The sequence below is a fragment of the Sylvia atricapilla genome, chromosome Z (assembly GCF_009819655.1).
Source record: "Sylvia atricapilla isolate bSylAtr1 chromosome Z, bSylAtr1.pri, whole genome shotgun sequence".
Classification (NCBI taxonomy): Eukaryota; Metazoa; Chordata; class Aves; order Passeriformes; family Sylviidae; genus Sylvia; species Sylvia atricapilla.
This window is the reverse complement of record NC_089174.1, coordinates 69257913-69278650: the sequence shown is the minus strand read 5'-3', so window position 1 is coordinate 69278650 and position 20738 is coordinate 69257913. Positions and strand designations below refer to the sequence as shown.

The following is a 20738-nucleotide window of genomic DNA, read 5'->3' as shown; positions in this document are numbered from 1 at the left end:
GGCAGTTTAATGCTGGCATGCCCAGGGATCCCCAGAACAGGAAAGGAGAGCTCTATGAAAATCAACAAATACATCAGTGCAAAGGCAGTATGAAGCACAATTTCTAGAGAGAAAGAGCTGGTGGCTCCTTTAGCCTGGAGCACTGGTATCACACTGGGTTTGCTTCACCAGTTGATGAAGTCCTTCTGCCCCAGCAGTAGCCAACGTCTGCTTCCACTGTAGAGACTGCATGGGCAAGGGTCACTTCTCAGCAAAGCAGAGAAGGTGCAAAATTCAGAAGATAACAACCCTCACAAAAGTAACTCTGAAAGCAGCAAGGCAGTGAAAAATCAATTTTCCCCTCTTCCCCCCACAGCAGTTAGATGGAACCTTTAATCTCCATGAATGAAAGGAGGATGAAATAGATTTTGCTGAAAATTGCTGGGGTTAGTCTGAATTCACTAAGGGCTCAAATGCTGATAAAATGTGACCATCACCCCTGAGTAAAATAGGTGAGAAAAAGCAGGATTAAATGCTTCTGCCCAGACAATAATGGAAATGGCAAGACATAGAGGTTTTCAAAAGGTGAGATATTTCAAACCTGTCCTCAGACTCGTCTGATGTTTGCTTAGGCTGCAGCAATAGCTTTTTTTTCTTTTTAAATGAACTTATCAACTACCTTTTGAAGCTGTTCAAGCTAAGATTAATAAAAAAAAAAGATGCAAAAAACCGCAGACCAAGATTTTATTTTTTTGTCAGTGACAGACATTTGCCTCTTCTTAGCCAGATGTAGAGAAAAACCCCAAACTAAACCCAGAATTGACAGGTGATATCCCTCAGGAGTAAGATAGGAAGGGCTGCTAATTATGTGATGCCTTGGACTAGAGGCTTGGGAAGGAAGTGTTCCATGGATAGGACTGCACCTATTAAAGTGAAAAGTAGCATTTATCTTAAAAAAATAATCACTAGCTTTTTTTGTTCAATACATTCTTGTTTCTGGGTGACAGATGCCCTTCCTATAATGACGGCTCAGAGACATGAAAAGAAACACCCTTTGCTCCTAAAACTACTGGTTTCCTCAGCTGCTTTTTTGGCCTTACTGTGCCCTGCTTTTTCCAGACAGTGTTATCCCCTTTCTACAGCTCTGAGGACTTGGAGAGCAAGCACATTTCAGAGAGTGCCTTTGGAAAGGGGCGCAGTAGGCTTTGGTTAGCAGCCCTGTGCTCTGTGGCAGAGGGCCCCACTGTGGAAGTCAGGAATGCCTCTGGGAGGCATTCCAGCAAATGGGAGCTGAAACTGCCAGAGGAAACAAGCGTATGGAAAAAGGAGGCTTCTATTCATGTCCCTGTTCGTGACTGGGAGCTGTGAAGAGTCAAATAGATTCACAACTAGTAAGAGACCATGAAACAGGATGGCAAACTATCATTTCCTTTGCTCGTGGAGACATTCCGGAACTGCTGCTGCAGCACATGGTAACTATGTTGGTTCTCAACCCTGAGGTCTATTGTTAAACTGGCATGAAAAGTATTTGTTATCAAAATGTATGTTATTCTTAACAGGGCAGTTAGAATGCCACAGATAACCCCTGATCAACGTTTCAATCATCCCTCACAGTCACAGAAAGTCATTTCATCTTGCTTCATCTGTCATTGCTTAGAAGCCAGGAAACTTTACTTCACTAGTTTTTCAAAACTTGATTTTTTTTTATATACAAAGAGGCATTTTTGACTAAAGAAAGATCCCCATTAAAATGAGCAAGAAGTTCAAATGTGAAATATACTTCAAATCTGGCTCAGAACAAAAACTCTGGTTAACTAAATTAGGAAAATTACAAATTCTTTATATGCCAGGTAAAGCAGATGGTGTTAAAATTCTTCTTCAGCTTGTCTGGAACGAGAGCATTTCAGCTGCAGCAGCCTCTCCACAGTGTCTGCAATGGTTCTTTCCCCATGCACCTTGTTGTCTCGGGTGCGGATGTTCACTGTTCCACTTGCCTTCTCTTTTTCACCAACAACTAGAAACAACCAAGAGGCAAAGGAATTAATTCTTATTTCACAATTCTGTCACCTTGGAAGGTAGAGTTTCTCTGTCAAAAGCTCCTTCTACTCTTAATGGATCCCAGATGGTTTTAAGGCCAATGCTAGATCCCCAATTCACAGAACACAAGTAACGTGCTGCCTCAAGACATGTACTTCAGGATGAGTTTCTAGTTTTTCCTGCATCATGGTCTCTGAAAGAGGCTTCTCTTATGCGTGCTTGCCTAGTTCAGAAGTGCACCACAGCTGCATGCAATGAAAACGTATTTCTTTTGTTGAAATAGAAGCAAGAGCATAAATTATTGGGAAGATGGAAAATCACTTGAAATCTGACTGATGCAGGACAAAAAACTTCATATTTATCCTTATACTGCTGACCAGAAGACAGCAAAAAGTATCAATTAATGCCTTGGGTCACAGTGATCTCCCTTCAGGGACAGCTATACAAGCCAGGAATGCTTATGATGTCAACAAGAGAGGTTCTCTGCAGTGGAGGCTCTTAGGAACGAATTGACTGAGAACACTGATACCACTCTACCTTGCTCACAGAATGATCAAAACCCTGTAACAAAAGGGTCAGCCAGTACAAGGTAACTAATACATTACCCAGAATAAAGTTATACTGCGCAAGTTGAGCGTTTCTGATCTTCTTGTTCAGTGTGCACCCAGGATCAACATCAACATCTGCCATAAATCCAGCATCATGGAAGTACTGCCTGACCTAAGGAAAAAATAGTTAAACTGTCACTACTGGATATTCATGACCATGAACTAATAATGACTTGTAGATTTAAACCATTTCAGATTATCTGAACCCTAAAACAAAGCCACTGCCATGGGTTCAGGCTTTGGAGATGAGCCCAATTCAAGAAATTAAAATATGTCAGCTATCATGCAACTATATGCACTATAAATAATTATGTAAGCAGTGATATGAACATCTAATGTTTGGGCTGACTAGTGATTTGAGTTTGATATTGTAAAAGACAACAGGATGGTGGAACTTACTGATTAGAAGAGATTATTTAAGAAAACTTTGCAGACTATTTTATTTGTATATAAATAGCTTGAAAGAACTACAGGCAAAAGTGTGCTGGATGTAAATATTTGTAAATATACAAAAACTCATTTTCATCTTTCTTACTGCTCTGCAAGAGGCACATGGCCATGGGGGACTAGAACCTGAAGGGTAAGACAGATCTGAGTGAGAGAAAAACTAAGTTTACCAAAAATAAGTTTCAAAAAGATCAGCAGTTGTTATTCATATATCCAAAACACAACTCAGGTTCTTTAAGTGATCTACAACTTCAGCATCTAATTGTCATTGTAATACAAGAAGGGACTCAATGTAATTTACAAAGACTTGGAATACATCTCTGAAATAAATACTATTAATCATTAATAACCAAGTATTTCAGACCAATACAATATATTGAAAACAAAGCCCTGATACCATATACATCACCTTTTGAGCATATTCATCACATGCTGGTCCTACTGGTACCACCATTATTTGTTGTGGGGACAGCCAGAGTGGCCTTCAATAAACAAACAAAACAAGTTTATGCAACTTTCAGTGTTTTTTCAGTACAAAAAATACTATTTACAGAAAAGAATACAATCTACACAAGAAACTCTTAAAGCCAGCTGCACAGATTGGGTTCAGAGGTGATGAGAGGCCTATATTCATTACAATCATGTCCCCGGAAAGAACTGAGTGTCTAACAGCCACAAGCACTTGCTGACTGGAAGATTGCTCTTGTGTTTTATGACAGCTAACAAAGCTAATTGATTGAGTTCATTCCTAACTAAGCACAGGAAAACCTTTACTTTTGAGTCTTGTCATAATCAGAGGGGTTACTCCCACTGGGTATTAATATAGGTAAAGTAGGTCACCTACATAAATGACTCTTTACAAGACAGTCGTGCTGCAAAAGCAGTTGGGATGCATATGCCGTGGGCAGACTAGCTGTATGCTGCACCTGCACTAGCAGTATCATGTAGAATCTACCGTATCTTGAATCAGTTAGTATCTAAGGAAGATGGTTCAGAAGAAACTGCCCTGTGGTATTCCTAGGCATTTCGCCCTACCAAGCAAGTGGAACAAACAGAACCTCTTGACTCTCTAGTATTTGGGGCTAATTTGTCTCCTACATGAAGAGTTTGCTTGAACTGGAATAATTTTCTAACGTTACCATTTGCCTCCATAGTTCTCAGTTAGAATGGCAATCATTCTCTCCACAGATCCCAAGATAGCCCGGTGAATGATAACTGGTCTGGTCTTGTCATTGCCATCATGGCTGTAAAGAAATGCTTTTGTAAGTTTTTTTCTTGATTCAACCTTATGCCTGACACGGACAGAAGTTAAAACCACTGGCCTTTGCACTTACCTGACAAAGGTGAGGTTAAATCTGACTGGCAACTGGAAGTCAAGTTGAATTGTAGCACATTGGTGGTAGCGGCCAATGGCATCCTTAATCTGAATATCAATCTGAAGAACAAAAAGACAAACTTTTACAGTTAAGAGACAAGCATTCCCCTCTGAAAGCAATTCATTATTTTGAGATACAGCTTCAGTCAATGCAGAGGAATTCTATGCAGTTTTGAACAGCATAGTTTTACCTCCGCATTCATTAGGCTTTAAGTGACTTGCAGGTTGTGATGCAAAAAATGTTAGAGGTAAAACAGGGTGAGTACCTAGAGAGGTAATATATCGGGGGGGAACTACATTTAGTCTCAGTCTGTATTTTATGAGTTTCAGTCCGGAACTTTCATGGGCCTTTTTCCTGAATGAATACAGAAGAACGTAAATACAGAACTGAACATGTCTCTTTACAAACGAGATTTCTTCAGCCTTGAATTGGCAAATTTATACTTCTTTATTATGCAGTATTTGAATACTTTGTAGCTTGTATTGCAAATTCAGGGCATGAACATGGGACAAGAATCTGTTAAAGAGACCACTTACCAGCAGGAACTCCTATCAATCAGTAACACTTGTACTGACTTACGAGTCTAGCCTGTTTCGTTTGTATCTAACACTTAAATTGTAAGTACACTTATGATCCAACTTAGACGAAGAAAACGTATAGAAAATATTAGACTTATAGTGTCCTGACCACATTACACTGCTCACTTACACATCATTTTACCAGTATATATCAGGCTATATACGTATATATTGCGGCAGAATGCCTTATTTTAATCCCTGTAATAAAAAACCAAGATCAGTGTTTTAACAACTCAAGATCTAAATGTCTTTCAATTTTGCATCCAGAATGCAGTTTATCATTCAGCTAGTCACCAAAGAGCTTCTAATCAAAATAAATTATTTACAATCTAATTCCAAATCCAAACTTGCACATGAAGAGCACGTGCAAGATTAATTAATGTTAACAAAGGCTCCTGTATGTTTATCTTCCTTCAAATATAGAAATGACTAAATATTAGCTGCTATAACACATTTTACCTACAAGACACAAACCAAAACTGATCCAAGTGGCACACAAATAGAGAAATCACAACCAGCTTACTAGATGATAATACAAATATGAATGTAGTGTAGGCTATTAAGGAAAGATTTAAAGGCCATTTCATAGTGCTCAGTGTTCTTACGAGCAAAGATTTCTAAATTTCAAAGAAATTTCTAAAAACTCCTACTTAAGCTGTCCAAATTGAGGAGACTGTTCTTAAGAAACCAAATAAATTCACATGACCAATGCACGGCAATTTTTAAACTACCAAAACCCACCAGTAACTCAATACAACTTTGAAACTCTGCAGTTAAAGGAATAAAAATTTGTTTAACCAGTAAGTTTACTTTTGATTTTCTCCTGAAAAGGAGAAAAGGATTCTGCTGAAAGGATTATTTCCAATGCAGAAGTTGCTCTGCTAAAACAGGTCTTACAGTGCCACCTTGTGTTTATGTCACCCACTAAACCAGCCAGCTGTTTAAGCAGCGGATGAATAGTTTATTCATGTTAAATTAATTAAACCAGTGTTAAAGCAGTTAAAACTACATGAAAACCAGGATCACAGATTATTATTCTCTTAAGTATGTTAGAGTTTATGTATCTGGAAAACAGAGAATTTCAGTCAGACAGCATCTTAAAATGGGATAACAAAAAAAGAATCCCTTCTTCCTGATCCCAGCCTTCTGCCTTATCCAAACAGAATTAAAAGCCAAATCCAGCTAGGGGTTAGCAACACACTAACCTTAGGTCCATAGAAAGCTCCATCACCAGGGTTTAACTCCCACTTCTCACCAAAGGCATTGAGGCTGTTTTCAAGTTGCTGGAGATAAAGGACACACACACTCAGTGTTTCTTTACACATTACAGTTTCAGGTCAGCCTGCACCTATAAATAGGTGACCCTACCAAATTCTCACCACTTCTCGGTTACTGCTGAAACACATTTATTTTCTGAAAAAGGGAAGTTTTGAAAGAACGTCAGCTAAAAAAAATTTAGATTTCTCCAAATTTAAATGCACAAAATTAATGGACTCATTTTGGAAGAGGTCAAACAAGCATTATGTAAAATACACATTAGGTAATATAACTTTTTATATTAAATTCAAAGTTTGTAATTAATGTTGAGATGATTATCTACCCTGGTACACCAAATGTCTGTTCCTGTCCTATCTTCTCCCCAGCACTGCACCTGCAGCGGCCAAGCTCACCCCTTTCAGCCTCACTTTTGGGAGATGGCTTTTAGTGTTATTACAAGGGTTGCCAGAACTTATTCTCTTCCTCCTTTTTAATTATCAAAAAAAGACAAGGAGAAAAGAGTTCATTTGATGCTTACATGGAGACTGCCTCTATACAGAGAGCAAACTACTCACAGCAGCCAGATTGAACTGAAGTCAGTTACTGATACCTCTCATGCCCAGCCCAGCTTCACTGTACCTCCCGCAAGGCAGTAAGTTCTTCCAGAAGATGCAGCCTTACACCATTGAGAAGAATAAAACTACTGTTTTACCTTTTCAGCTTGATTCCACACATCAATGTCTCCCAGGTACTTTTCAGGACGAGTGGAGAGATTCAGTTTAAATGAAAATCCGAAGACATCATACACAGTACGCAAGAATTCCAGACAGCTCTTTATCTCCTCTTCAATCTTGATGATGATAACAGAAATCATGTCTCAAACACGGGAATTTCAGTTTACCTGATTTTAATACCCAGCTTCACTTAGCAGCAACCCCCACCTGCTCCATAGTACAGAAGATGTGAGCGTCGTCCTGCTGGAACCGGCGTACTCGGGTGAGTCCCGTGAGAGCTCCCGACAGCTCGTTGCGATGCAGGACACCAAAATCTGCCAACCGCAGCGGCAGCTCGCGCCACGACCTCGGCCGATGGTCAAACATAAGGCTGAAGGAAAAGTTTATTACTTGAAGCTTACTGAGAACCAAAATTCTAAGAACAGTCAGGGAGAAAAAGCCAGTGACAAAGCACATCCTCATAAGACCATCAGTGTAATCTGGATAGATCCATCAGTCTTATCTAGATTTGTCAGGAAAACGATCTCCTTTTATGGCTGTTAGGCCTTCCCCTCGTCACAGAGAGGAGATAAAACAGCTCCTAAAGCTGAGCATTAAAAGCAGAATTGCCTGAACTGCCACAGAACTAAAAATGCTCCAGTAATGATGGGGTCACTCTAATGATGGTAAAATGGCATGACATTTCTCAAGTGAAGATATAGACAGCAAGACACGTAATTACATCATTCCTGACAGAATGAATAACTGAAGGTAGCCATCTTTATAATTACACAGGCAAAAGAAGCAGAGTGGGTTTTGTTTGGGGTTTTTTTCAATTAGCACAATCTCTGGTAACCTGCTATGTATTTACCAGTGTCCTGGACAGTTCATAGGCTTCAGAGCAAAGATTTCTTTCTCCACTTCAAAGGAAAACATATTGTCACTGTAATGCTGCCAGTGCCCTGAAGTCATCCACAGTTTGCTGTTGAAAACATTTGGAGTGACAACCTCCTGGAATCCACGTTTTCGATACTCACTCTAGAACAGGCACAGTACATAAATAAGTAATAAAGAAAATAAAGGCAAGCACAGGCTTCAATCTGCAGCCACAGAAATATAAAAATGATGCCACACAGAAGTCCCATAACTTAGAAAGGGAAGGGAGAAAGGAAGACAAAACACCAAGTTGGATATGCCAGGATACATCCCTTCCACCACCCTTCCCCCAAACCATTTCTCTAGTAGAAAGTAAGCAAGAAGAACAAGTTTCCTTCCTCCAAGCAATGCAGCAGTCTCTAATTACTCAGTGACCCTTGATATATTACACTGCAGCCCAAATACACAGTAATAATACAGACTTCAGAATTCTTTTCCTACATATATTTTCAAAACAAATAGGCCTACAAGACCAAATGAAGTATGTTTGTTGAAACAAATCAATATGCATCAATGAACAGCAACAGCATGAGCTTAGCCCTACTATTAGATGTTGAACAATTCCTATGACAAAGCACCTTTATCACAGCTTTAACTGCAGGTATAAAGTTTAATATTGTTAAATGTAGCATGCTGTTACATATTTTTTTAAATGATGCAATTTCTCCTACAAGATCTCCAGAAGATATTACTTACCCGTATAAATTCAATTAATGTGTTATAAATGTAAGCTCCTTTTGGCAAGAAAAAACAGCTACCAGGGCTGAGCTCATGGAAGAAAAACAACTCTTGGTCCTGCAGGAAAATATTATTTTAAAAACTTAGTATTTGCACCCTACCTTTTTCACTTAATATTCACAAATAAATTGCTACTCACTGCACACCAGTAACAAGAGTTTCAAAAAGAACATGAGAAAAAAAGCAATATCCAATACGCCAGATGCATTTTATCTAGTACTTTTATGTTTGTCAGCAGTTACAGGAGACGGAAATCTTTCAGTTTCCTGCTTCACTCATTACTGATGTGCCAAAACTCCCAACTGTGCCCCCAGAGTTCCTCAGCACATTGACAAGTACATGTTTAGTTCTGCCTCTGCAGCTCTTTAATTCTCTGCACACGAACTGAATGTGTGAACTACAGTTGGTTAATGTTGTTACAAACAGGTACACACACCTGAGGTCTGCATATGGTGAGTTCTTCAGTATTTTGTCATGATGTACTAGCAGCAAACATTTTAACCCTGTTCAGAACTATCAGTTACCCAACAGGGGTTTCCATCTGAAAAAACAAACCCAAAAACCAGCCATCTGAAAACACAGCTGTATACTGCAGATTCAGAAATCCAGCAGAAGGAAAGAACTGCCTGAACAGGCTACAGCAAACTGCATGGGAATGAGCACTGTCTGTGGACTGGAACATTCATGGGCTGCAGACTGAAGTCTTTACATCCTGTTCTGATCAATGTGTGCAATAAGGATGTGATAGTGTTTAAAGCATTAAAAAGTTGTTTATTTTAGGACTTGGATGCTCACAAGAAAAACAGTTGACTTCACAACCCAACTGAAAATAAAATTGTGTCACACCTTGGTCATGGCAGCAAGTATAGGCTGTCTTCAAGATGCTTTCAATTAAGGGGTTATATCCCCACAGTGCTTTTGAAATATGTTACTAGAAAAGCTGTCTCACCCGCCCAATTTTTCTGTGATCTCTGCTTTTAGCCTCCTCCTGGAATTTCTCCCACTCCTTCAGCATTTTTGTATCTGGGAATGAAATTCCGTAGATCCTTTGGAGGGACTCCATATCGGCCTTGCCTTCCCAATAGGTAGAAGAATTCTGCACGCAAAAACAAATGAAACATTGAAGGGAGAAGCCTCCACATTTTACTTCTGCCTGCTACAAAAAGGCATGCAATTATTAATAAATGGTTACTGGGGAACAACTAAGGCATAAGGAGAATTTCAATGTGAAATTCAGAGCACTGATTGAAAAAATCCTTAAAGATAAACACAGTAAATAAAAATTATTTCAGGCTCTCATCTTTTTTAAAAGCCAATGTGCTTTGTAGCTATCCTACTCCAACTGTTTATTCACAAATAGCAATAATCATCAGCTGAGCAAAAACTACAAACTCTAAGTTCAGCCAAACCTGAAACCAAACTCACATTTGTGCTGGAAGTGCAGGCCCTGGACACTTGGGCATCACGTCATGTGAATTTCATTTTAGCATACAACCTTTCACAATCTGTAACACGAAGATTTTGGCCAGCTTACCCATTTCATGGTACATTCCTGGCTAAGCCCAAAGACAGCAACACATCTGAAGTGCTGCAGTAATAACATCTGTCTAAGGCAGTTCCAGCACTTACCTTATGAATTTTTATGGCCTTTATCTTGCCAGTATGTCTGACATGAGGCCCTCTGCATAAATCTATCAGGGGACCACACCTAAGGAAAGGAAAGAATTTACTTGTTATATTTAATCCTAGAACCACAAATCCAGTAATATTATGATCCACGCAAAATTACCTGTATACTGTAGTAGTTGGGGTATTGACCTTCTCATTTAGGATCCGACACTTGAATTTATTATACTGAGAAGAAAAGCAGCACACATAGTTGTTAACTCCTTGTTAAAAAAAGAGAAGTGGTCAACAGTTTAAATTATTTGCAAACCTGATGCTATGTTGCATCAGAACAGGCCTATAAAGGAGATAGACAGGAGGACAGACTGTAGTGGAGCAAGGTGCCCAGCAAGCAGGCTATGAAATCTCTGTCCTTGGAGGTTTTGAAGGCCCAACTGGACAGGCCCAGGAAACCTGGTCTGACCCCATGTCCTGTACACGAGACTGGACTGGACACCTATGGGGGTAGCTTCCAATCTGAATGATACTATGATTCTCCTGATGTCCTAATAGTGAAAACTCATTAATGCCCACCTGAGGAGTTCCAAAAATTATTTGCAGCCATATACTAGAGAGAAAGGGTCAGGTTTTAGTGTTGCTTGGACTCTTTTTAGAGTCTAAAAAATGTTCTAGAAGCTTTCTGAATGCAGTAGCACCATATGCAGTCACAGTATCACCACAGACAAGATAACAGAACATAACTGCACACACAATATATTGCAAATTTACATTTCTGGGAAATAAATAAAGAATGTGGCTTCACAGAAGCCACAGATCATCCTGGGGAAGAATGAGAATTCTAATAGTTTTACAAAATCAGAATGCCTATTTCCAAGAACCTAAGAATGACTTCCTTTTTCTTTTTCTTTTCCTTTTTTTTTTTTTTTGTTAAATATCACAATTCAGCTTCTAAGAACATATCACCTGAAAAAGTTAATTTTGAGATACTTTCTTCTACCACTAACAAAACACGCCCTGAAGTTACTAATACTTAGAAGACTAATTGCACGAGGCTAGAAACAACCTTCTACAACAGCCCACCTTAAACATTTCAAGCAATGTTTCCTTCTTAACTTCCAGTCTTTCAAAGGCTTGTTTTTCCTTCATTATCTTCTTGCATAACGTTTCCAAGGCAGAGAAGTCATTACTTGATACACCCCTAAAATAAATACACAGAGAAGTGAGTAATTTTTGCTTTAATTTGAAATTTGCGATCCAGGTGCAATGCACCAACCTATGGTTGGGATGTCCTGAAAAAAACCAAAGCAATCTGCAGCAGTATATACGATTTTGTTCCATGAACAAGCACACAACAGGAATTTTGCTGTGACTACCACCCATCCCCAACTCCTAAAGGAATGAAAATATAAAACCTACCCTTCCTCAAGAAACATGTCATAATAAAATCCATTTTCTATTGGTGGGCCATAGCACAGACAGCCACCATAGATTCTTTCCATAGCTTCACCCATTATGTGAGCACTTGAGTGCCAGTAGACCTAACAGATGTAAAAAAAAGAAGGGATCAGTCTGAATACACATGACATATTTCCAACTGTTTTATTTAAATTTTTTTCTGAAACACTTGCTTCCAAGGATACTTGAGGCACATTCCACATTATAGCAGTGTACAGAACAGAAGTGACCTGCTCAGCAGCACTCTCATCCTCAGCATCAATGAGGATGTTTCCAAAAAGCAGCATTTCCACTGGAAAACTGGAAATGGAAAATTTACATTCTGCTAGCAAGCAATTCTTATTTTCAGCTATTGCTGATATTATGCAATTATTGTCAACAAGTCAAGAAACTAATCCTGAAACCTTTTTTTCAGCAATCTTATGCAAGGGAAACCCTGTACACTCCACCCTGTAAAACACCCGAGCTTTTGACAAAACCAAATCTCTTATGAGTTAGTCTGCCTTGGTTAGCACAAATTGAAATCATAAATTGGGAGTTGTCATTTAGTCAATATGAAAAAGCTAGGTTTGAATATAAGACTTCTGTGATGAGTTTTACTGACAGCTTCTTGTACCAACAGATTATTTTTCTAAAGAACCTATTCACAAATTTTACTGGCTGTGCACATTTACCTGATTGAGTAGCCAAAATAAAAAAGTAGATACTTTTGCATACACAAAGAAAAAGAGCAACCTATTCAATACTTTTACCATTCTACACAGAAAGTATTTTTCTACTCAGTTTTGTTCCCAAAATCAGGGCTGAAGATGTTCAAAAGATCTACTTTACATTATCATGACAGCAGAAAATACAAGTTTTTAACAAGAACTACAGCAACTTCAAGCAGACCTGGCTACAAGTACAGAGCAAAATGTACATTATCTCTAGTACCCCAACCCCCGCCAGTAGGGAACTATGAGGAAAAGCAGATATACCTAAACCACAAACCTGTTCTCATCTTCTGAACACAGTAAATATTAAGGTAACTGCAAGAGGCTGAGTTAAATGTAAACCTGACACAAAAAAATGTTTTTGTAAAAGATACTCACTGCCTGAGCCTCTTCATCTTCAAACTTCAGCAGCTCCAAAGAACAATCCTCCTCCAAAGGACGGTCTAGATCCCAAACCACCTTGTTCACTTTGGCAATAACTGTGTTGTCAGCTAATCCCTGACTACAGAACAAACATGGAAGTACAATTGTAAGAAAGTATATTCTATTTTGAAATCAACAAGCAGAAGGTCTCCAAATTTGCCTTCCAGTTTGAATAAGACTTTAGGAGTGCTCAGAGTGGATATAATGCCATAAAAAATTTTAAGTAAATGACCAGTTTAGCCAGTTCTGAACACTCATGAAAAATTCTACTTATATTTCACGGATATGGGAAGAAACTGTGCTGTATACTTAACCTTCACATACACTCAACTTAGAGGCAGCACCCTCCAAGAACAAACCTGACTTCACAATCCTATTGCAATATAAGAGAATCACTCTCTTAAAAGTTATGAAATACCACTTTTTACACAGAAGCTTTACTGTTTAAATCCACTAGGCAAAACACCCTTTTCATGATTTACAATCACAGAAGCAAAGAAAGTTCCAATGACATGGCATCTTATTATGGACAGGAAAAGAGGAAAAAACAAACAAACAAACAATACCAAAAACAACAAAAAAAAACCCCGAGGCATTTCACCTTTAGTAATCAAGACAATCTTTGCAATTTTAACTGTCAGGGTGCTCACTGAGTATCATTCAAAAATACTCCACAGCAGGTACGAGTAACCTAGAGATGTGTAATGCTCTTTTTAGTAGATATTGCCCATGCAAATAAAAGTGGAGAATACTCATATTGTTAAATTTCTCTGTAATCAATTGAAACAGCCCAAAGCAGTCATCTTCCTCAGGTCAAACTGGTTTGCAGTACTAACATTCTGTCTTGTAATTTATTAGCAAATCAGTTCTTAATGCAACAGCAGTACCTGGATGGAAAAATACACTATTACAATATGTCTAAAATACCTAATTTTTATTTTTAATTTTAGAAACTGTATCTTTACAAGGCAAAAGAAAATTGCACTCCAAAGCTTAAACTCTACTTGTTACCTTCACTTTACTGTATATAAGATGCTTTGAAAAGATTTGGGATAAATTACAAAGAAATTATACCTTACCATCCCCTATAACTCACTGTCTGAAAATGATTGTGTATCACAGAACAGAAACATACCTAATTTCACAAGCAATTTGATAAGGAGTAGTCTTCCAAGATTCAGCATCAACCTGCTTGCCATCAGGTAATGTAACCCTAATGGGTTTACTGTCATTTGCAGCTCTTTCTGCAAGGAGTGCATCATGTTCAGCTTTAAGTTTATTGTACATCTCTAAACGCTCATTGATAAATGCGGGCCAGGGATTCAGCTGTATATGATAAAAGCAAAGGAAAATTATTAATCTGATCGCACATCACATCGAGAATGCCAACAAAACAGACAAACTTTACATAAGCAGCTATGTGACAATATCTATATATGTGCTACATGCAACAAATAATCACCATTATTTCAGGTTATATAGTATTAATTATGTCATAATGCCACAAGGCTTCAGCTTAATGAAATCTGTACCACTCGACACCTGTTCAACAAATCACATATGCTACCAAACAACTACACGATCTAATACACTACACAAGAACAAAAGTCAAGCAGAAAAGACTGTGTAAGTCCAACACAAAACGAAGTTTTTCCTATTAGGTAAAAAACTGAGGGAACACTCTAGTCTGAGCCGCCCAGACAGGAACTGACTCCAGCTTAAACACGTGTAATGACGTCAAGACTACCGCCTGGGCACAGCCAACGTTGCACAGCCATGCACTTGGGTCAGGACTTCTGCTGACTAGCAGCTGGCCCTCCGTGGAGTCAGAGGGATCTGTGTTTACTCAACATGAAGACGAAAAAAAGGAGAGCACCTTAAGCAGGCTTTTTCACCTCGGAGACCTCCTAACTGCTTCCTGCTGCGAAGAGGCACAGGGAGAAACATCACCTAGCCCAGCTATGGCAATCTGAGCTGTTCTCCTATTACACCAATGCAACTTAACACAAAACCCACCAACGGCACTTCAAGGCACACTGTCGGATGTGTAACTATAACGCCTGATAAAATACTTCAGAAGCACAAACTCTAACAATGCCAGCAGCGCACAGGGCAGCAACGAGAACTCCACATCCCCCCACCCCCGAGGCCGAAGGATAACTTACTCACCTCCGATCGCCCTCCATCGCCAGCCCCTTCCTTCATCTTCTTCTTCCCGCAGTCTGCTTTCTTCTCTTCCCTAGCGTCCACCTGCGGAAGGCGAGCACCGTTTAGTCATGCCCTGGCAGTCCTCCACACCTAAAGGCTCTTTAACTCCCCCCTGCCCCACACACGGCGGAAAAGACCCAAACTCCTCATCCCACAAAACCTGCGTGCCCCCATTTCCCTTCTCCTTTTCCATGGGGGGGACACACCCCACCGGCCCCCGGAGCTGCGGAAACCCTCGGGAAGAGGCCCATCTCCCTCAGCCGCCGGCCTCCAGCCAGGGCTGCCGGTGCAGCGAGGCCCACCTGGCTGTCAGCACCCGCCATGGCCGCGGAGCCGCCCGGGAAGGGGCGGGCACGGCCCGGCGCAGGCGCCGCTCGGCCCGCGGCTGATGCAACCGGGGCCGGCCCCGGCGGCGACCGCGGAGCAGGGAGAGCTCAGCGGTGTTATCCGGGGCCGCCTTGGGGTGGAGCGAGCGAAGGTGGCCCGTGGCGGGCTTCGGCGGCTGGGCGTGGCCCGGGCTCTGTGCTCGCCCGTAAGGGTGGCCAGCGCGCCTCGGCGCTCAGACAGACGCCGTCTGCTCACTCTCAGGGAAAAAAAAAAAAAAAAGAAAAAAAAAATCACAGAATCAATTAAGTTGGGAAAGATCCCCGATATCAGCGAATCCGACCTGTGACCGAACGCCAGCTTGTCAAGTAGACCACAGGTCTAAGTGCCATGTCCAGTCTTGGCTTAGACACCTCCAGGGACCTCCATCACCCCCCATGGGCAGCCTCTTCATGGCCGAATCACCCATTCTGTGGAGAAGTCCCTCTTAATGTACAGCCTAAACCTCCCATGACGCAGCTGAAGACTGTACTCCTGTCTGTCAGTTGTTGCCTGGGAGAAGGGGTGGTTTCTCAACTTAGCTACACCATCAAGTCAAAGAGTCGGAGAGAGCGATAAGGTCTCCCCTGAGCCTCCTTTTCTTCAGACACCCCCAGCTCCCTCAGCTGCTCCTCATCACACTTGTGCTCCAGACCCTTCTCCAGCTCCGTTGCCCTCCTCTGGACTCACTCGAGAACCCAGGATACCTGGCTACCATTCCTCCGGCACAGATGTTCAGTGAAGGATAGATCAGCGAATGGGAGTACTCTTTGCAAAAGAGACTAAAATAAAATAAAAATCGGGTTGACCACTATCTGATTTCCCTGGGGAGGGAAAAAATGTGTAGAAGAGATTCTGAGGTGCTTGTGTCAGACTTGAACCACAGGAGCACCTGCAACTGTCCCAAGGGAAGCCTGAGCTCAGGGGCTCAGAAGCTGGGACACCTCTAAGGAAACGATGTGATATTCAGACATGGCTTTTGCTCTGCAACCATCTTTCCCTCCTCTCCTGCTGTTGTTCTCAGCTAATAATATTTTCATTTAGGAAGGTTACCATATTGCAGCACAGTCCCAAGGCCTTTCATGTGTTTGGTAAGCTTAGGCATACTAATATATACCAGTGAACTTACCCAGTAGCCTAGTTTATGCAGGATGGTCATTACCACATTTCATGCTTTCAAGAAATCCTGACATAGCATCCTTGCTTTGAAGACAGTAAATCATGGATCAGGTCTTGCCTTGGACTTCCACTGCCTGCAAAGGACCCAACACCACATCTGCCTCCTGGAATAGCTGCCTTCTCTTCATCTGCAGCAGTGATTGGGGAGTTCAGAGTGTCTAAAATGTGCTCAGATGGATATCAGGGCACCTCAGGCTCCATGGACTTAAATGCTAAAAGTCAAAGATTCAGGGGGAAAAAAAGGACATTGATATAGCTTTCAAATACTGGTTATGAGGTGGTGAAGGATGGTTGAGAGAATGTCACAGGGCTATTTGACCACAAATGTAGGAGCTTAAAAAATAATGCAAATATTTTAATCTATTTTTTGATGTATGAAAATGGGAAGATGTAGTAAATAAGAACTTGAAGACAGAATCAAGCCTAGATCTGGGTAGTTCATTTGTTGTCTGATAGTAAAATGTGAACTGCATAAATATAGGCAAAAATATTTAATAAACAGCTAAATTTAACAATATACATATGGTCTTTTGTAGAAATACAATTTTAATAATACAAAGGGCATTTGTTTTATAATTACTAATATTTATATGTGCAAATATCCTAAAATCTTTTTCGAGTGGAAAAATTGCAAGTGGCTAAGAGACAAAATATTGCAAAACTTATAGATAAATTTTGCACTGATGCTGTTCAAAAGAAAAAAACTGTTAAGTATTTCAAAACTGGAAATCGGGAAACTGTAAAACTGTCTCTTGTGCCAGAAGATGGCAGCAGAGAAACGCGCTGATCTGCTGAGACACAAATTCTGCTCAGCTCTTGGCTTTAGGAAGTAGGGTTTATTGAAAAGCGCAAAATTAAATGAATGTTTTACTGACTTCGCTCTTAAGCAGTGTAATTAATGATGTGCGAATTCAGCCATGCTCTAATAGTGTAAGTTGATTTCAGCTTTTTTTAATGATTATCAGCAATGAATATATGTTTCTAGTTCATAAGAAGCTTGTTGGGAAAAATGTGGTCAGAAATTTCTAGCGGAATTGGCTTATATTTAATTTAGGAAAACTAAAGATCAAAATGCAATCAAAATGCAAATAAAAAATTAAAACTATTAATGTAACACATTTACACTGTTTACTTGCACCGGCTGCTCAAGGGAAACCATCTGACTTGAAATACAGCACTAGTCTTCCTGTAAAATGTCTTGTTTTGTTTATATTTGTGTACATCAAAACAACTCTGTTCACTGTACAGTATTTACTAATTTCACAAACTCTGCATTAGTTTGAAAATAAAATTGTATGAATGCAACCTATTTATGTTGAAGGTTCAAAATATATCATTTGAATTCCAGGTCTAATGGATTTCCATAAACCCACTTTAAGCAGAGTTATCTCAAAATTAAGAAAACATACAAATATGAGAATCTCAGGTTTAAGAACTGAAATACTTTTGTGCAGTTTTCTCTTGTATTAATTTCCCCTGGGTTAAGGCAACAAAGCAGTAAACTTCTTAGAAGTCTAGTATAACAGTCTTAGAAATGTATATTCAGAAATTAAAAATGTGTGAAGGTATATAAAAAAATAAATTTGACATGAAATCTAAATACTGTGAAAATAACTGAAGCCTTGATTGAAACTGGAATATGCTGGGAAAATTGTCGCTGTTGAGACAGACACGACATGACACTCCAAGGTTCATACAGCAGTAGCAAATTTTATTGTTAACAGCTTTCTTTTATATGGTTTTCAAAAACCTAGCATTCAGTTCCGATTGGCTAGAAATTTGTTACCACGCAGCTCACTGGCCAATAACTGCCTGCTTACATGGTCATCTGGGATTGGCTGGCATCCACTGTTTGAATTTGAATCTCTCAGCCTCCCAGCATCTTCTGCATAGAGATGTTTATTTCTTTTCCCTAACAGCATAGACCGGTTGAGTTATAGTCAGGGTTACTTACGACAGTGAGGCCTCCAGGCCCCTAGATCATCCACAGAGGACATTGTACTCCTATGGGGAGTGTGTAGCCTTTAGGTTAGTTCAAGGTGCAGTGATCTCTCCCTAGAAAGTCTCCCTGGGAGACTTCTCTTGGCTCATGGTGACCCAAGTGTGTCTGACACGGCCGCTGCCTCTTATGAGTCTGGCTAGCCTAAGCTGCTGCACCAACCGTGGCGGGATAGGGGCTGCCCCTGAGCTCTCTGTGGCTCAGGTAGCAGTGCAGAGCCGGAAGGTTATAGTTCCTCCCATGCAGGGTGGCTGATGATACAGTGTTGAGGAGCAAAGGCAAGGAAGGAAAGAGGGACTCTTGCTTGCCGTATCCAAGAAGGGTTTATTCAAGGACAGGGCGGGGGGGGTGGGGGGCGGGGGTGCGCAGGCACAAGAGCCCTGAACAAAGGAGCTGAGCCCTGAACAGGGAGTTTTAACTGGGGGAGGTACAAGGGGTGGACACCAAACACAGACCAATCAGGGAAACCATAGGAGGACTTAATCAGGAACAGGCAGATAAATAATCCAGCATGGGGAAGGGGAGGAGGGTACATACTCGTATAGCCAATGGCTTATTGAATACAAGAGAATTCTCTAGAGGGAGGGAACGGATTCAGTGAGGATTGGCAACAGAGTAGGCATTGCTTGGGGAATGGCTCAAAACAAGGACATAAATAAGACTGACAGGGGAATGGGCAGATGTGGTGGACCATTTTTGGGTTTTACTCTGTTTCTTCCTGTTATATGAATTTGTTTCCAGAAAGTTCTTGGTAAAATGGTTCCAGGAGAGGCGTTGAGTGATTGGGCAGGATCCAGGGGGTCCCCTCCTAGTTTCCTATGATTTATCAATATATCTCCCATTGTCTCAATAATTGTCTCCCATTGCATTGTTGCTGTACCCATCCCGGTGGTCCACCCCCCTATATAAGTTGCTCCCCTCATTTGCTCAGGGTCTCTCCTGAGACAGAGCCCTGAGGTGAGGATCTCGTGATCCAATAAACTCTGTTTGCCCTGTCTCGGAGGAGTCCCGTCTCTTCTGTCCTGCCTTTGCCACGTTCCTGCTGGTCAGCCAAGAACCCCCGTGTTGCCATGGTGCCAGGGCTGGCTGAGCCGCGTGACACAGGCACCACAACAGGCAGGAGTTAAGGTTGAGGGGTACCAAGGGGAGGGAGGAGAAGACTTGGGAGGTACCAAATAAATAAAAAGGTACTGAACAGTAAAGGAACTTTAACTGATTATTTAACACACTACTACAAAAAGGCCAATTACACATCCTTGAACTGACTTTTAAGTGCAGGAGGAACAAGGGGAGGGTGCAATGCAGAAACCAGTCAGAGACAAACAGGGGAGGAGCTCAAGGTGGGACTTACAGAACAGTGACCAATGGGGGAACATAATGGGAGGATACAAATTGAGCAAACCAATGGTCCTTCAAACACTACAGATCTTTCCAGAACTAAGGACAGGGACAAACACAGACTGACAATCAGGTAGGTGGGGCAATGGGCAGGGAGTTGGTTCAAGGGAGGAACAAGGGGCAGGGTTTGGGGAGAGATAGAGAATTCATCCAATTGTTTTGGACCCCTTTTCTGGACTCTAAATTTGTTTTGCTTGCCCGAATTCACATTTTTGGTCACGTTGAGCAAGAGCAGGGACAGCTGACCCGGGGGAGATCTCAGTCTCCAGAGGTGTGTGCTTCATGTCCCCAACAATATACTTCCAGTCTGGTGAATTCTTCTAAGTCCTGGGGATCAATTGATATCACCTGCCAATTACATGTATCAAATGGCATGTTCTTAACTGTGGTTAATAAAAATGGTCGATGTGGCTCCCATACTTTATTGTTATCAGCGTGTTCTCTTCATTTACCTCCTTCACCTGCTTGATTTTTATCATCATGCAAGGCAGGTTCACACTCCCCTTTTAGTTTTTTTGCTCTTGTGTACCTTGTTGACTTCCCTGCCCATCCCATGTGAATTGTCTCTTTTTACTGGGACTTACATCTGACTAATGTCCCCACGCTCCACAGTTAAAACATAGGAATGGCTTATTGGGTGAATTTGATGACATCACTGCAATCACTACTCTCCTGCTCCCCTGTGTTTTGCCCCTTGGCTCTAGG

At 40.9% G+C, this 20738-nt stretch overlaps 1 protein-coding gene across 2 annotated transcripts in view; it reads right to left on the bottom strand.

Annotated features, from left to right (window-relative positions):
• Window positions 1-707: 707 nt before the first annotated feature.
• Window positions 708-20738, bottom strand: part of TARS1 (threonyl-tRNA synthetase 1) — a 33743-nt gene continuing 13712 nt past the window's right edge. Inside the window, exons 1-19 of one of the 2 annotated variants that reach the window (XM_066339612.1) lie at window positions 15397-15503; window positions 15056-15136; window positions 14022-14212; window positions 12842-12965; window positions 11712-11833; window positions 11376-11493; window positions 10459-10523; window positions 10299-10377; window positions 9619-9765; window positions 8628-8726; window positions 7867-8033; window positions 7224-7386; window positions 6995-7132; window positions 6231-6308; window positions 4406-4506; window positions 4211-4315; window positions 3481-3553; window positions 2622-2736; window positions 708-1993 (exon numbers count right to left, since the gene is read on the bottom strand). In XM_066339612.1, the coding sequence (XP_066195709.1) occupies window positions 1845-1993; window positions 2622-2736; window positions 3481-3553; window positions 4211-4315; window positions 4406-4506; window positions 6231-6308; window positions 6995-7132; window positions 7224-7386; window positions 7867-8033; window positions 8628-8726; window positions 9619-9765; window positions 10299-10377; window positions 10459-10523; window positions 11376-11493; window positions 11712-11833; window positions 12842-12965; window positions 14022-14212; window positions 15056-15136; window positions 15397-15417 (2136 nt within the window). In that variant the 5' untranslated portion in view covers window positions 15418-15503 and the 3' untranslated portion in view covers window positions 708-1844. Of the gene's footprint in view, window positions 1994-2621; window positions 2737-3480; window positions 3554-4210; window positions 4316-4405; window positions 4507-6230; window positions 6309-6994; window positions 7133-7223; window positions 7387-7866; window positions 8034-8627; window positions 8727-9618; window positions 9766-10298; window positions 10378-10458; window positions 10524-11375; window positions 11494-11711; window positions 11834-12841; window positions 12966-14021; window positions 14213-15055; window positions 15137-15396; window positions 15504-20738 lie in introns of those variants that run through there. The other variant, XM_066339613.1, reaches the window with a different exon arrangement.